The sequence below is a fragment of the Leptonychotes weddellii genome, chromosome 1 (assembly GCF_054177405.1).
Source record: "Leptonychotes weddellii isolate Sample4059 chromosome 1, ASM5417740v2, whole genome shotgun sequence".
Classification (NCBI taxonomy): Eukaryota; Metazoa; Chordata; class Mammalia; order Carnivora; family Phocidae; genus Leptonychotes; species Leptonychotes weddellii.
In genome coordinates this window covers 90,233,783-90,251,368 of record NC_138369.1, presented here as the reverse complement: position 1 = coordinate 90,251,368, position 17,586 = coordinate 90,233,783, and the positions used below count along the sequence as shown (strand labels likewise).

Here is a 17,586-nt window from a genome sequence, read left to right as displayed (position 1 = left end):
CTTGTCAAATAAAGAAATAAATAATTAAATAATTTTTAAAAAGAAGGTTAAGTTGAACAGGGTTCTGCTATTACCAGTAGAAAGAGGTGGCAATGAGGTCAGGCAAACCTTGAATTCCTTACCACCATTGTCCGCATCATCTTTAACATAGTAGTGTCAACAATTCCTCTCTCTCTCAAATAAATAAATAAATAAAATCATTAAAAAAAGGGTGAGGGTGCCTGAGTGGCTCAGTTGGTTAAGCACCTGCCTTTGGCTCTGGTCATGATCTCAGTGTCCTGGGATTTAGCCCTGAGTCAGGCTCCCTGCTCAGCAGGGAGTCTGCTTCTCCCTCTGCCCCTCTCCCCCTGCTCATGCTGGCTCTCTCAAATAAATAAATAAACAGAATCTTTAAAACAAAAAAACATAGCAGTGTGAGGATGCCATCCCTTAATCCTTTGCTCATGTCATCCTAATTAGAAGGACCTGTGGCTCTTTCTATTCAGGGCAGTCATTTAGAAGCAATAATTCTTAAATCCTTGTTTCAAACTTCTTACACATAAAGTCTTAATCAAATTACCCAGATTCTTTTACCCATTTTCCTAAGCAGCAAGAGAGATACGAATTTATACCTGTTATTATTTTCCAGAGAGGTAGAAATCACAGAGATGAACTCCTGGAAGGAAAACTGTACCCATGTTGCAACAGTAAACTCACCCACAGGGATGTCTTGTTTTTCTCCCCCATCAGCGTGTCCCTGTCTTTGTCTTTTTGTGTCCCCTGCAGTTGGAACAAAGCTTGGTGAATAGTGAGCACAAAATAGAGTATACTGAATGAAGGGTAGATACATAAAGTCAGGATATACTGCTCTAGCATAAACTTCCTTGGTAGTTTTCCCTTTAACCTCCCTGTTCACCATTGGATGAAATTTGCCAGATTTGATTCCAACCCCACGCCCCACCCCAACTTCCTTCTTAAAAATATGCTCAGGGTTAAGGCTTTCTTTCTGTAATCCAGAGGAAAATGACTTATTTTAAAATGCAGTAAAAACACCGCATTCCTTTGGCACAGGATGAAGACCAGCTCCGCTCTTCAGTCCTGGATCATTGTCTATTGTTCTCCAAACAGTAAACCACTATTTCTCACCAGAGATTGCGGGCTGCAGTTCTGTCCGAGCCCTGGGCTTCTCATGAATATGAAGTGAAGGGCTCTGACCCAGAAAGTGGTAGGTAATCTCAAAAAGAAAAAAAAAGGGGGACAGGTAGGAAGAAAATTAGGCTTTATGTAATTCTACACTCTTGAAATCTCCTGCAGGTTCTGAGCAGGGTAAAATGGGGTCTCGGAAATGTGGAGGCTGCTTAAGTGGTCTGCTGATTCTGCTTGCACTTTGGAGCATAATTGTGAATATATTATTGTATTTCCCAAATGGGCAAACTTCCTATGCATCCAGCAATAAACTCACCAACTACGTGTGGTATTTTGAAGGAATCTGTTTCTCAGGTATCATGGTAAGTGTGACTTTGGAGACTTGGGGTTGCAGAAGGGGGTGTTTTTACTAAGCATTGTCTTGTTCCTAGCAGAAATAATGAATAATGGAAAAATCATGCCACTAATCCTGGGTTTGGGATTTGGAAGATGGGTGGGGGTAGAGGGACAGGTAGTCTGTGAAGGCTTGGGAGGGTAGCTTTGTCTTCGGTAAGCTGCCCATTTATGTCACTTCAGCAGTGCAGGAAATTAGTCCTAATGAAAGTCTGTGGGTCGCTGGCTGGTCGAAATATTATGTCCTCATGAACCCTGTGTGTTGGTTTAAGCTGTTTAATGTCCAGTGGCAGTGCTCTTTTCTAGAATACTTTCTATCTGCACTCATGATTTCTCTAGACTGGAGAGGTATCAAGACCGCGTGGAAAAAACAGAGATTTGGAGATTCAAATTTGTGTTCAAATACAAGCTCTGCCATTCGTGCCATGAGACCTTGAGCCAGTTACTCGATGTCTTTGAGCCTCGGTGTCTTCATCTGAAAAATGGGAGTGATAGCATTTGCTTTTTAGGGTAATTGTGGGGATTCAATAAAATCTCATGAAGGGAGTGCCCAGGACGGAGGCTGACATGTATAGGTAGCCAGCGAATACTGCGATTATAAATCCTTGTTGAAGAATGGGCCAGATCATCATTAAATAGTCTGATATTATACACCTCATAATGGGGGGTGTTTTTGAAAATGAAATCAAATTATTTCCAGTCAGAATCCATGAATGTTTTCCTGATGACTTTGTGCTCTTTAAAAACAAGCTGGTGGTAAATCATGTTGGCAAGTCGGAGGAAGAAACCCTTTTCCTGATCATATCATTTCTAAAAACAGCACGTTGTGCAGTACAAGCTTACTATACCACCAATGACACAAAAGAAAACGCGTTATAATTTATCGCTACATCTTCATGGGTGCTTAATTATTATAATATTTGAATAACTATGATGAAAACAGTTTTCATTTAGTTACTATTTTGCATATGAAGTTAGTCAACTTTAAAGTATTGATATCCAATGCTATCGAAGTTGCTATGTGATAGGTAGGTACATAATGAATGTTTGGTTATTGCACTATAAGTGAATGCAAACCTTTTGGAGAAGATTTTGATAGGCTATATTAAGATCCATGAAAATGCTTATGTCTTTTGACTCAGTAATCCTAAACCTGAGAATAAATTCTGAGCAACTAATTCATAATAAGGAAAGAGATGCATACATAGATATATATGGCAGCATTATTCATAATAGTAAGTAATTAGTAGGAGCCCCCTAGCATAGAATTGGCCACATAAATTGTGGTACATTCACTTTCTATGGTGATGAAAATGATAATTATGAAGATGTAGTAACTTGGAAAATGCATATTATTTTGTGTTAAGAAAAAAAGAAAAGATACAAAAATTGTGAATAAGTTACGATTACAACTATGCAAAATATACACATGTGGTAATATACTAGGAGTAAATACATAAAAACATGTGAGGGTGCGGGATTTGGGGTAATGTTCCTCCATTATGCTTGAGCCCTGTATTCCAGTTATAATTTTACAATGAAAAAAAAAGCAGTTTCTCTTTCAACACGAGCGATGCCTGTGTTTCTCTTAGGACACAGGACTCCAGGGTCTAGGTCTAATTGTTTCTACTAATATTGTAATGAAGCCAGTTACTGTACCTGTTGTACTGTGCTTTATCTCGTCATTGTTTCCCTTAATATGTCACCGTAGTCAATAGAAGGGTTGCAAGGCATTGATAAGATTAAACCAGAATCTATTAAAATCTGCGATAACTAATGGTGTTGAAAGGAGGAGAATATAAGACTCTTTGGCTTATATTCTGTGTAAAATTTAAAAGTTAGAAAAGAACCAGTTCTCTATTTTCCATTGTCAAGGAATTCTTGAAAAACATGATTGTTACTGCGTCAAATCTTTTTAAGAGAAAGAAGAGGGATGTAGATAAATAAATAAGTAGACAGACAAAAGCTGACGAACTTGGAAACTGGAAATGTTGACTACACATAGTAAAATAACAATGGAACTCAGCTTCAAGATTCAGTCCTGAGCATTGGGAGTAAAGGATAGGTGGAGAATTTGTCAGAAGCAATTCACGGTCCATACCTGCCCAGACTGGGAACTATAACAGTAAAGAAATCCACGTTCTTTTCAGAACTTGAGCCCTTTGCTTAGGATACCAAGAAAAGAAAGTAGAATACATTGAATTCTCCCAGTCTGTCGGCTTGATAGAGACAAAGGACGCTTGAAAATTTGAACCTGAGATGATCTGAGTGCTTGGGCAAATCAAACTGACTTTACTTTGAATTAAGACATGTAGTTTCAGATTAACCATGCCTCTCACCTGCATTCCCAGAGGGCAGTAAATGGAGAGAGGCTGGCAAACAGAAAAGTCTGGTGGATGATTTTCCTCTGACCTCTGCAACTGAGTCAGTGAGAAATGCAGGTTTGCTGTGTGGGGTGGTATTCCCATGTCCATACCATTTACTGCTTAATGATTAGCTTTTGATGCCATGCCAATAATAGCTAACATTTATCAATCACTTACTATAAACCAAGCACTGTGTTCAAAATTTTGCATACATGACCTCCTAACAACCCAATGAGATGCTTTCCCAACACCATTTTATAGGGAAGGACTCTCAAGCTCACACAGCTAGAAAATGGCAGCACTGGGATTCGAACCCAGGTCCACTTGACCCCAGAGTCTCTGCTCTGAATCACTGTGCTCTGATTATGACTAGTATTTCATTTCTGATATTTCCTCTCTTCCCTACTACAGATGCTTATAGTAGCAGCAGTTCTTCTTGTATTGGAGAATGATAGCAACTATAAATGTTGCCAGAGTGAAAACTGCAGCAAAAAATACAGGGTAAGAGCAATAGTACTTTGAGGATGGCTGAATGGGCTCTGGCTCTCTTTCCTCTCACTCATGAAACATGAAAATATTGACACTATTGTCCCTTCTCCATGATCTTTTCAACTCAGAGCCCAAGAGCTTACTCAAAAACAAACAAACAAACAAACAAACTTCCATTTTGTTTACTGTCTTTCCTCCACCTTTGTCTTGCTGATGTTCTTCCAGAAGTTCAGGATTTAAAGATACATGAAATTAGAAAATAATATTACCTTTTCCTAACTGGGTTTCTGTGAGTTTATTTTTTTTCCCTTTTCAACTTTATTGAGGACTGATTTACATTCAATAGACGGCATCCATTAAAATTGTACAATTCCATGAGTTTTGACAGCCAAATACACCCAAGCAACCATCACAATCAAGACACAGAACATTTCTATTACCCCTGAAAGATTAATCTTTGATCTGCTTTATGTCACTGTAGATTAGCTTGTAGTCTATGTGAATAGAATCATGCAGAATTTTTCTTCTGTATCTGGCTTCTGTCATTCAGCATAATGATTAGATTTATCCATGTGTTGGGTATACGTGATGTACATTTTTTTAAACTGGGATTTTAAAAATAATTTAAATAGAATCAAGAGAGAATAATACAACCAAATTTTCTAAGCCTGTGCTCAGCAGGCAGGTGCTAGGCTCCTACATTTCCATCATTATCCTTCTCCTCAGGGTCATCATCTTTTAATCATATTTGCATAGCACTTGATAGTTTTTTTCACACTTACCCAGTGAGTTAGATCATTGTTATTCATACTTATATGAATTACCTGTGGCTCAGAGAGAACGTGTTATGTATTAACCAAAAGGACTTTCCTGGAGGCCTGGTAGGCATATCTTGCAGCAGTGGCTGCCCACTGTGGCTGCCCGTTGTAATCATCTGAGAGCTTGGAGTTGGAATCCCACCCGCAGACATCCTGAGCTGGCTGGTCCGAGGGGCAACCAGATTTTAATGCGCAGCCAAGATGACATGTCCAGCTTTCTTTGACAGATGTGTTGGAAGACTAAATTAGCTGCTAAATTTAGAACTGAGCTTCTGGAGGAGAAGATTTGAAGAATTGAAAGACACTCTGTGCACGTGCATGTGCATGTACATGTGCTTTGTGGGTGTATGTATTTTCTTAACCAACCAACCACCTCAGACATTCCCCAGTAGCTGCTGGTATTACACTTATGGAAAAGCTTTCAAAATTGCCTAGTTGAAGCAATAGATTCAGGTAAACATTAACCTATGATACTCAGGGAATCTCTAGAAAACAAACGTATGTGCCATTAGGTTCATAATAAAAATAAATGTGTTCAATTTGCCTTGACTATTACCATCTCCAGCACAAATGGATGCTGTAGACAGTGTGGAGTCTGGACAGGGTCTGATAATCAAATTGAATGAGATGACTGGTATCTCAAAGGGAAAAGCAGGAGGAAGGGAGAGGGGATTCTCTGAATTCCCTGCTTGGTTCTTTCAAGGTAGGGCTTTAGAATAGGGTTCCCAGTTTATATGCCCCCAGGAGCAACTACCTGATGGAAATGAAAGAACTGAGCCTGGTAGGCATTAGAGCAAGTCTCTGTTTAAGGGAGAGAGGGAGCTGCTCCTCAAGTCCAGCCGATTGTTATCATGATAAAACTGGGCAGTGTTTCTCAGTTTTCAGTAGAAAGTAGAAATATGGAGCTTTATGTACAACTTCTCAATTACAGCATGGTGGCAATTAATTCTCATTTAAATTAAATAAAGCACATCTTGAAGGCTAACTGTGAGTCTGCCCAGGTTTGGAACTGCTGAAGCTCTGCAATGGAAATTGATTCACTTGACAGAGGAGAAAAAGTTTTCCCCAAAAGTTTCTTTTTCCCTCAACAAAAACACATCTCTGTAACTCATACTTTTTTTTTTACCAAAACACCTACTTTTTTTCTTGTACACACAGTTGTTCTCTTCTTATTTCCAGTAGTTTTACTTTCTTTTTTTTTTTAGCAGTTTTAATTCCATATATTAGAATTCTTAACTCTTAGAAACTTAAATTTCTAGTGAAAACCAGGAAGTAAGCAATTGTGGAGTGTTACAGATATCAACATCCTGTTGATTGGCAAATTCATGAATATGCTATTTCCATAATTTCTAAAGCATACATTTTAAAAAAAACCAACTGCTGGGGCGCCTGGGTGGCTCAGTCGTTAAGCGTCTGCCTTCGGCTCAGGTCATGATCCCAGGGTCCTGGGATCGAGTCCCACATCGGGCTCCCTGCTCTGCGGGAAGCCTGCTTCTCCCTCTCCCACTCCCCTGCTTGTGTTCCTGCTCTCGCTATGTCTCTCCCTGTCAAAAAAATAAATAAAAAATAAAAATTAAAAAAATTAAAAAACCAACTACTCTAAAAACTCCCTTGCCAAAATCTAGTCCACAGCCTTCATAAGATTACTTGTCAAGGGCAGATAAAAATCTTAACACTCTTCTCCACAACTATTAGTAAAAAACTTTAGCCATCCAAATGGGTAGCCATAACTTGTTCCATCAGCCAGAAACACAATTTGGACTCTTTTATAAACTGGTGAGTTTTGTATCAACGTACCTGATACGTGGCTAAAATTTAAAAACAAAGGCCGTAAGATCTCTGTGTCTTTCTATATGTTTATTTATGTCTGTATATGTCTGTTACAGATGTGTGATATTTTTCTACCTCCAGATGGTATTACCAAAATAATTTATAAAATCTCTCAAAAGAGTTTTATTCTAATTGGCATAGAGATAAATGAATGCTCATATAAATCAAGTATTCCTAAATACAGAGACTAATCAAAAAAAAAATTTCTATCAGGGTCTGAATATCAACCTTCAATTTGGCCAACTTCTGACCATACAGCCCCTTAAAAAAATCGTTTCAAATATTTAAACCAAATGACTTGAAACCAAAACCAAAACTTAACCATGGATGCAAGAGATGTCCCCAAGGAGGGTACAAAAGATGCAGCCCTCCCAAGATAGCAAAATCACTCTCAAAGGTAGCAAAAGAAAGACTTAGGCAACTCCTCCTGAAAGCTGGCGACAATTGGTAGGATGCTAGCCACAGTGGGGTGCAGCCCAAATTTCTGTATGGCAGATTTTTGGGGGCCCACAACTTGACAATTGGCTGCCTCCAAGAACTGACACTTGCATGCCCTGACAGGCAGAAAGCCAAGCCAATTTCTCAGGACACAAATAAGAGACAAACAGGAAATTGATTAGCTGTCCATGGGAGGGAAAGGATCAATAACCAATGGATAACTCGAAACCAAATTTTAACCAGAGTCACAATCCAAAGAACTAATTTTTATAAATGTTTTCCCCTGCCAATCTGAATCTGAAAAGGAAAAGACTCTTACCACCTACCCTGGACCAGTCCCCCACAGGCAGAGATCCAAGAAACTGACATGGCAAGAATTCTTCTGTGGCTTTTGTCACAGATCCAGGATCTCTAACCATAGCTCCGGGACCAAGCAAGGGGTCCCCAGCCAATGGTGCCCCCTGTTGGATGGATACTGTAGCGGAAAAAAAGTTTTATTCAACCCTCTTAGGGTCCCTGGCACTCAATCTGAAAATTAAACTGACAAAAACAGATTAGCAAGAGAAAGGGGTACACATTTTATTGAATTTTATGTATACATGGGAGCCTTCACAAGAGAATGAAGACCTAAAGGAGTGACCAGAGTAGCAAGAAACAGCAATTAAAGAATTGGCAAGTGTGGGGGTTTGGGCTGGGGGTAGTAAATGGTGAAGAAGTAACCAGGAAGATAAGGTTGAGTTTAATGAGGTTTGTTTACATAGGTTTCTTGGCCCCAAATTCCCTGTCTCTGCTGATAAAAATGTCTTCCTTTTCCTCCTTGTACAGAGAGGGTAACTTGCACGTGGGAGTTTTATGACCTGTTTCAGAGAAGAAGGGTGAAGGGGCTGGGATGGGTCGGAGTGACCATCCTGTTTCTGCCATTTTCTCAAACTCCTTCAGTCTAAAATATTCAGTCTGCTAAGGTGCCATATTTTGGGGGTGACCTGAACTCCATTAACTTCTTGTTTGCTGTTCATTCTTCTGTGGAGTCTCGTTTTCTGCCAAAATCCTGTGTGTTGTTAACCCTGGAAAACAACTATCTGCCAAATAGAGGTGCTTGGAATAATAGATAAAAATTGTGATTATATTTACACTTTTGAAATAATTTTTATATCCATTGTGTTCTTTAATTTTGAAACATCCCTGTTATATAGGTACTATAATCATCTACATCATTTACAGTTTATAGAAAATGAAACTGACTCAGAGAGATTCTTATTCCTGCTTTATTTCGAGGCTCAATTGTGCAATGGTATCTACTCATTAGACTGTGATTTGTATATATATATATACAAATATATGTCCTATGCTATGGTTGCCAGTTTCACCAAATGAAGAAATTCTTCGTTGATCTTTCCAGTGAACTGCTTAAGAGCGTATTTGGTAAACAAGGAGCTCTCTCTTTTCAAAACATCCTTCTTCCTTTTTGGAAGATGGCATTGGTGAATAGGTAAATTTTCTTTGTAAAGTGTAACGGTCAGTAACCTGTTAAAAAAAAAAAGTAGCTTGTCTCATCCCATGATGGGCCAACATTCTATTAAAATCAATATGAGAAATATAATTTGAATGATCTTTTAATCAATGTGAAGATGCCAATGAAATAATATCAAATAGGAAAAAAGCAGAATTGTTCTTTTCTTCTTTGGGTTTTTAAATACATTTTTTCCTGATTTCCCATAATGAGCATGTATTAATGTGATAATCAGTAAAATAATGTTAAATTATTTGAGATGTATATAATGTGAGATCACTTTTGTTCCCCAAATCACAGGTTTGTTGTTCTCAGTTTTTCTGGTCTCAAGTTTTGAATTTATCATCAACTAACTTGGCTGTTCTACTCTCAACTTGAAAGGAACATTTCTAAAACCAGATTAAGTTGTCTCCCAAACCAAACTACCCTTTTTGGCATCCCTATTTCTGTCCTTTTCATTCCAGAATTTTTTTTTTTTGGGTCCATCTCTAGCTACTTATTTCCTCCCCAACGTCTTTTCCTTTTCCTCCAGGGCATGTCTTTGTCACCGCAAGTTGAAACTGTCTTGACATGGAATCCTTGTTTTGGGCTCTCTCACTTCTGGTTGGCATGCCATCGCCACAGAGCCATCTTTCAAAATTATATATTGGTTCATGTCACTTCCTTACTCAAAAACCACGTACATGGCTTGTTGGAAAAAGAGCTATTCTGGTTATTTATAAATTCAAAATGAGCTTGGTACATTTTGTGCCAGGAAGCAAGGAGGTGTTCAAGGAATGACAGGGATATCTCAAAGGGCACAGGAATTGACTTGACAGGATGTTCTCACTGGCCATATTTGGACCAAATGAGCATCTAAAAGAATAATAACAGTTATGAATGATAACACACTGAATTAGAAAATCCATGTGTACACAATAATAGAGAAAGAGAGAGATGGGAAATGGAAGTTTTTCTGTGCAGAAAAGTAATAAGTTATAAATGCAGAAGAAATGATAGCATGAGATGAACAGCACCCTGCAACCAGTCATTGTGATCATTAGTGATCAATGGATATGAGGATCATCAGTGGATGGTAAATCCATCAGTGGAAATGTCTTTGGGGGATAGGATATTACACAGTCTCAAAGTATTACCTCACCAATTATTTACTAATTGCAAAGTGGAAAATGTATGTTTATAGACCTGAAGGACACCACCTTAACGAAGAGGTCAAAGGCATCACCAATAGCAGTGAGAGGTCCCTAAGGTATTCATGCCCATCAGGTGTTCTTGCCAAAATGTTTAACCCAAGTCTAGTTGTGAGTTAAAAATCAGAATAGCCCAGATTGTGGGGGACATTCTATAAGACAACTGGCTGGGATTGTTCAAAAACAATTTAATATTCTAAAAAACAAAAAGGCAGTAAGAGTAATGTAGATCAAAGGAAACTAAAGAGATGTAACCCTGTGCATAAACTCTCATTGGATTCTGTACAAAAAAGTAAAACACAGTTGCAGAATAATAGAATATCTTTATTTTGGGGAGATATGTGCTGATGGGTTTAGGAGTGAGATATCACAGTATCTACAACCTACTTTTAAGTGGTTTGGGAACAGAAATGTGTAAATAAATACATACATGTGCATGGATATATACATATACATACAGAGAGAGAGCAAGCAAAAATGATAAAATATTCACAGAAGATGAGTCTAGACAAAGAGTATACAAAGATGCATTGACTCTAGTATACTATACTATATGTTCAACTTTTTGGTAGATTTGAAAAAAAAATTTAGTGAAAGGTATGGGGGGAAAAGCTACTTGCCCTGAAGGATGAAGTCCACCCTCCTTGATCCAGCATTCAAAGTCACCTTCTGCCTGCATATACCAAGTTGCACTCACTTTGTAAGCAACTCTGAGGGCTGGGTTGTGTCCAACAGCTCCATTTCCCCAACATTAGCAAACATGTCAATCTGGCCTTCATAAACTCTCTAACGCTCGGTAGAAACCCTGTCTTAGATCACACTAATCTATTTACCTTTACAACTCTGCTTGTACCGATCTGCCTGTGAACACTGCTCGTTCTCTCTACTCCAAGGAAAACACCCTCTTCCCCATTAATCTTATCCTCACTTGAACATAAATATGTCATGTAGGCTAACACCTGATATTTCCCCTCATATTCCTGTGAGTGAAGGTATTCACATATCATCTTCACAGGAGAAAAGCCAAGGTCCTAGCTTCTGATTCTTAGAGAACCCACCCAACCTAGAAAATAATGTCTTTAGTAACTATAGATTGATCGGTCACACCTTTTCACTGCATTAATGTATGATCATTATTTTGATATTGAAATTCCAGAAGAAAGGAAGAAATGTAGTAAATTAACTAGGATCCTCTGTGGAATCCCAAACAAAAAGTCATTTTAAAAACTTATTTTAAAGATCAGGTGGGTTTGGATTAAATGTTTCTGTTTTTCTGTGGGCATTTACACAGACTGCATGCAGTAGATTTGGGTGAGTAGGGGAAGGTACCTATCTGAACATTTATCCACAATATCCCCTTGTCTCATTCTATGGCACTGACCTCCTCCACCTTCTCCTCCTCCTCCTCCTTTCTCTTTTTTTTTTTTTCCTGACCTCCTTCTTCTATGTTTAATTTAGACACTGCTGTCGATGATCTTTTCTGCCCTTGGAATTGCTTTCTCTGGATACTGCCTGGTCATATCTGCTCTGGGCCTCGTTCAGGGTCCCTACTGCCGCACTCTGGATGGCTGGGAGTACGCCTTTGAAGGCACGGCAGGACGGTAAGGAATAATCCCCCAAATCAAGTGGCTCAGAAAGCCAGAAACGCCTGGCTTCATGCTCATGCTCATTTTCCGTGATCACTTTGGGATTCCATGTGGGTATGTTAGTGCAGAATTTTCCTATTAGTTAAATAATAGACCAATTTCTTCCTACACAGATCTCTGTTTAGATGTTTTTCTTCTCTCTCTCTCTCTCTTTTTTTGGCCAGTCTTTTAATGTCATTTGCATTCACTATTTTGAGGTTGATGTGGAGATATCCAAATGAAAGGTGTGTTTCTCCCAAACTTCAGAGCAAAGCTTTGTGGTTACTGTGGCCTGGCAACTGCTGGAGCCTAGGACTTCAATGGTTCTAACAACTCAGTCTTGTTGTGTGGCCCGTTCGGATTGTGCGGTCTGTTAGAGCTGGGAAAGGGCTTGTCTGGGAGAGAATCCCAGTGCCCTTGGATGGTGTTACCCGCTCTATACTATCAGGGACACACAGAGATAGAAGCAGGCAGCGTGAGCGGCCAAGTTCAGAGTGAGATCCGGGGACACGACCAGGTGCAAGGGTTTGTGGGGGAGCCAGGAGATGATCTAGTGTGGACTGAAGAGGAGTCTAGGAAGGCAGCCTTACTTAGAGGGCTGGTGGTTCAGTTAGCTGTTGGGGAACCCAGTGCTGGATCGCAGAACACCTCACACTGGCATTGTACCTGCCACCACCTGCAGAGATAGCTCTAGAGGTAGCAGGGCCATCTAGAGATGCAGGAGACGTCCATCGAACCTCTCCTGGTCTTGTCCTATGCTCAGAATTCTAATGGTATAAATGGAGGGAGTGTCTGTACCACTCCCTAGGGAAGTTACAGTCTCTTCTCAGTTCCCTATGACTGGCTCTGTTGTTCAAGACCCACATCTATTTGAAGTCTTACATGCTCAGCTAGGCCTGGATTGCAAAACTGCTTTTGTGCCCATAGCCACCTTTGTCTTGAAGGTTCCACCAAGTGCCACATGCTGTGAGCAGAGCTCTCTCAGGTCGGGAGAACCTAGAAAATAACCTCAGGCATTTCGGACCACTCCTGTGGGAATTTAGGGGCTCAGGAAAGGGGACCCTAATGAAAAAAATCCCACTAGGTGCAAAAAATGATTTTTTTCTGCCATCATCCCCAGACCCCCAAACCAAAGAAGATTTCCCTTTCAATGCAAGAATCTGAGATTGCCCACATGCCTCTCCATTACTCTTTCTTTTTAAAATTTATATTGTTATGTTAATCACCATACATTACATCATTAGTTTTTGATGTAGTGTTCCATGATTCATTGTTTGCGTATAACACCCAGTGCTCCATGCAGAACGTGCCCTCTTTAATACCCATCACCAGGCTAACCCATCCTCCCACCACCGCCCCTCTAGAACCCTCAGTTTGTTTTTCAGAGTCTATTGTCTCTCATGGCTCGTCTCCCACTCCGATTTCCCCCCCTTCATTCTTCCCCTCCTGCTATCTTCTTCTTCTTCTTCTTTTAACACATATTGTATTATTTGTTTCAGAGGTACAGATTGAAAGTTGCCCTTGATATTTGTATTCACCTGACTCCAGCTACAGACAAATATTTGGGGGTAAAACATTAGAAGCCATGAAGGGAAGTTAAGTCAAGTCTCTGGTCTCCTAGAGAAGTTTCCAAACCTTGGCAAATTCTGGGTGGAACAAATGTTAATGTTAAAGTTCCACAAATCAGTTATTCATTTGTACATTTTTCAACAAATATTTCTTGAGCATCTACTGTGCCCAGGTCTTGAATTAGGTGCTAGAGAATCAAAGATAAGTTACACAGTTTTACTTCCCTCTAGGAGCTCACACGGACCTGACAGAATGTTCTGCTAAGATGGAGGCTTTGGAGTGAACATTGCCCTCATAGCACAAGCCTTCAATGCTTACACATCTGGGTTCATGTCTTCCATCTGCTACTTACAAACTGTATGACCTTAGGTGCACCTGGGTAGCTCAGTCGTTAAGCGTCTGAGCCTTCAGCTCAGGTCATGGTCCCAGGGTCCTGGGAACGAGCCCCACATCAGACTCCCTGCTCCGCGAGAAGCTTGCTTCTCCTTCTCCCACTCCCCCTGCTTGTGTTCCCTCTCTCGCTCTGTGTCTTTCTGTGAAATAAATAAATGAAATCTTTAAAAACAAAACTGTATGATGACCTTAAACAGATATCCCTGAGCCTCTGTAAATCATTTCCACCTCACAGAATTGACAATTAAATGGAAACAAAACACAGATTAAGATTTAATAAATTTTTAGAATGAGGCAGATTTTATGATTAACATCATTACCGGGCATAATGTTTTATGGCTCCATTTGCTGGGTAGTCAGTAGGCTCAATCACGGGCATGGTGACTGCTGGGGATCCTGAATCAGTTCCATTCAACAAGCATTTGTGGATCTTTGCAATGTGCCAGGCACTGCCTTAGGTCTTAGGCCTGGCTATTCAGGGGTGTAGAAATCAAGGTAGGGCTCTCAGAGTACACAGCTTAGTGAGGGAATAGATATAGATACAGATAAGACAGACTTACAATATAAGGAAGTAAATGCTGTGATAGAGCTTTATATGGAGGCTGTGGAGGGAAGGAGTATCAGAAATAGCATCTCCATTCCTTCCAGACCCTACTAGTGCATTTACTACTCTGTGGTTTACAGGAAGAATAAATAAGCACCACAGTCCAGAAGAAAAATCAACACCATGAAGGTCATCTTGCTTTCAGGTGTTGGGTGATCTGTGCAGAGCGTGTACTGGGAAGTCTAGAGTGAGGATCTTGAAGGGATTAGCTTCCCTGATGGCTGAGACTGAGTTCAGAGTATGAGGGTGTATGGAATGGGTCTAGGGAAATAGTAACAGGAGATTTTATCTGTATCAGGCTTTACAGGTTCCACAGCATTTTTACACACCTTTCACCGAATTTTCCTAATAACCCCAGAGTTCCATATGTTAATCCCATTGTCCAAGTAAGACTCTAGAGGTCAGAGATGTAAAGTCTCTTGTCCAAGATCATACAGAACCAAGAACTCCCTACTGAGTACTTTTGCCGCTTGAGACCTAAGTGCCTTTAGAAAGATCAGGAAATTCTCGGAGTGCTTCTGAGGGTCCCAGAGCATAGAGAGTAGGAACTAAAGAAAGGGAGGAAAGAGAGAACTAAAGAAAGGGAATAGGAGAGAAACGGGGCAGAGTGGGGGGAGGGTAGGGGAGAAGGAAAAACAAAGAGAAGAGGGGAGTCATGGTGGTGGTGTTCCCTGAACTGCAGAATTCACCGGTCCCACCACAGACACCAGTGCTCCAGGCCACTTGCCCAGTAGGCTCTTTGCCTTAGCCGCCGTCTCAGGAAAAAGCATATTGCTATTGACAAGGTATTTATGAACAACTCTGCCCTACAAATAGGTTTGATTATCTTTGTTTGGAGAATTCTCTGAGGAGACCAGTTTTCCATTTTGATTCCGTTGAACAGAGTGTCACCCTTCGGAGAAGCACTGCGGGGCATGCTGGATCCGGAAGTGAGCAAATGTCAGTCGGGTAGATTCAGCGTGCTTTCAAGATCATCTTGGGGCATGGTTGAGTTCTCACAATCCAGTGCTAAACTAGACTGATGGAACCTTCCGAGTTTTTGCATTCCCACCTCATCACTTAAATTTTAGCAACAGCAGAGCGCAGCAGTGTTCTAAAGCAGACGTGCTCGCACTGCGGACTCCAAACCAGCCGCAGCCGCAGCAACACTGGGAACTTAGAAATGCAAAACCTCAAGCCTCATCCAAACCTTCTGGATCAGAAACTCGGTGGTGGGGGTGGGGGTGGGGTGGGGTCTCTGCAAGCTGCATTTTCACAAGCCCTCCAGATAATCCTGGAACCACTGTTTGAAAGGACTCTGGGGACAGAGACTAGGAGTTTCTTTTTCTTTTTTTTTAAGCAAAATAGGGCTTATAAGGGATTTATTTTTTTTTAAATTTTATTTATTTATTTATTTGAGAGAGAGCACAAACGGGGAGCAGCCAAGGGAGAGGTTGAGAAGAAGGCTCCCCGCTGAGCGGAAAGCCCAACACGGGACTTGATTCCAGGATTCTGGGATCATGACCTGAGCTGAAGGCAGACACCTAACCCACTGAGCCACCCAGGTGCCCCGAGTCTAGGAATTTCTAGCAGCATTTCCCTTTGTTATTTGGCCACATCTGTGATCTTTTATATCTAACACAAGCTCAGCCTTGTCCCGGACAGCCCAGGCTAACTTCTGGACTTTCAGGGAATGAGCAATCTTTACCTTTCTTGGTATTGACACGTGCTGCCTTTTATTACTAGTGAACCCTTCAGAATGTGTCTTGCCTTCTAACTGAATTAAAATTGTCTCTGAGGCAGGCTCCCTGTTTAAAATAAGCATAGCCCAATGCTTTATGCATGCTATATACTCAATATACGTATTTGAATGATTTTTTAAATGCTTTCATTCACATTTAATAATATTATGTATTTCAGTAATATATATTAATTTCCCAAACATACAAACATCTGGAGCCTTCTTACTTGGACCAAGTATTTTGGCTTGACCACGAGTCTTGTTGACTATATCCCTCCTCTTTCTCAGTTTCCTTACAGACTCCAGCATATGGACCGAGTGCCTGGAACCTGCACACGTAGTGGAGTGGAACATCATTTTATTTTCTATTCTCATAGCTCTCAGTGGGCTTCAAGTGATTGTTTGCCTCATCAGAGTAGTCACTCAGTTATCCAAGATACTGTGTGGAACCTATTCAGTCATCATCCAGGTAATAGATCACTAGTGGCACGTCTACCTCCTCCATTTTACCCCCCATTACCCAAGATTCAATGACTCTGGTTGAAAGGTTTTCTTTCCATCCCTACTGCCCTCAACAAATAGCTCAATTTTTTTCCCGATATTCCAATGTGTCTGTTGGCTTGCCTATGTGGATTAAATCAATGGAATAGTTATAAAATCTGCACTCAGTCCTGAATGGTGAAAACAGCACAAGTGTTTTGAATGAGCCACAGTTTTGTGTAGAAATAACTCAGAGCACAAAGAGGTCTTACTATTTATTGAGAATTTCCCTGTTCATAAGATAATTGAAGGCTCACAACATTATCCCATTGAAATAATTTCTCTTCTGAATGCTGCTACATGAACCTAATAATCATTCTTTATACTGAATCATTAGTAATTGGTTTTAAAGTAGGGAAAGATGGTTTTTAAAATTTTTTATTGTTATGTTAATCACCATACATTACATCATTAGTTTTTGATGTAGTGTTCCATGATTCATTGTTTGCGTATAACACCCAGTGCTCCATTCAATACGTGCCCTCTTTAATACCCATCACCAGGCTAACCCATCCCCCCACCCTCTCCCCTCTAGAACCCTCAGTTTGTTTCTCAGAGTCCATAGTCTCTCATGGTTCATCTACCCCTCAGATTCCCCCCTTCATTCTTCCCCTCCTGCTATCTTCTTTTTTTTTTCTTAACATATAATGTATTATTTGTTTCAGAGGTACAGATCTGTGATTCAACAGTCTTACACAATTCACAGCTTTCACCATAGCACATACCTTCCCCAGTGTCTATCACCCAGCCACCCCATCCCTCCCACCCCACCCCCCACTCCAGCAACCCTCAGTTTGTTTCCTGAGATTAAGAATTCCTCATATCAGTGAGGTCATATGATACATGTCTTTCTCTGATTGACTTATTTCGCTCAGCATAACACCCTGCAGTTCCACCAATGTCGTTGCAAATGGCATGATCTCATTCCTTTTGCTGGCTGCATAATATTCCATTGTATATATATACCACATCTTCT

At 40.4% G+C, this 17,586-nt stretch overlaps 1 protein-coding gene across 2 annotated transcripts; it reads left to right on the top strand.

Moving 5' to 3' along the window:
- The first annotated feature begins 982 nt into the window (after positions 1-982).
- On the top strand, positions 983-16,569 carry TM4SF18 (transmembrane 4 L six family member 18). Of its 2 annotated transcripts, XM_081827509.1 has the most exons (5): positions 983-1,204; positions 1,294-1,487; positions 4,296-4,385; positions 11,618-11,760; positions 16,359-16,569. In XM_081827509.1, exons 2-5 carry the CDS (start codon positions 1,311-1,313, stop codon positions 16,552-16,554), a joined length of 606 nt encoding a protein of 201 aa, XP_081683635.1. In that variant the 5' UTR covers positions 983-1,204; positions 1,294-1,310; the 3' UTR covers positions 16,555-16,569. The 2 variants fall into 2 exon arrangements, with proteins under 2 accessions (XP_081683635.1, XP_081683637.1); XM_081827511.1 differs by lacking the exon at positions 4,296-4,385 and having other exon boundaries at positions 984-1,204.
- Positions 16,570-17,586: the final 1,017 nt, after the last annotated feature.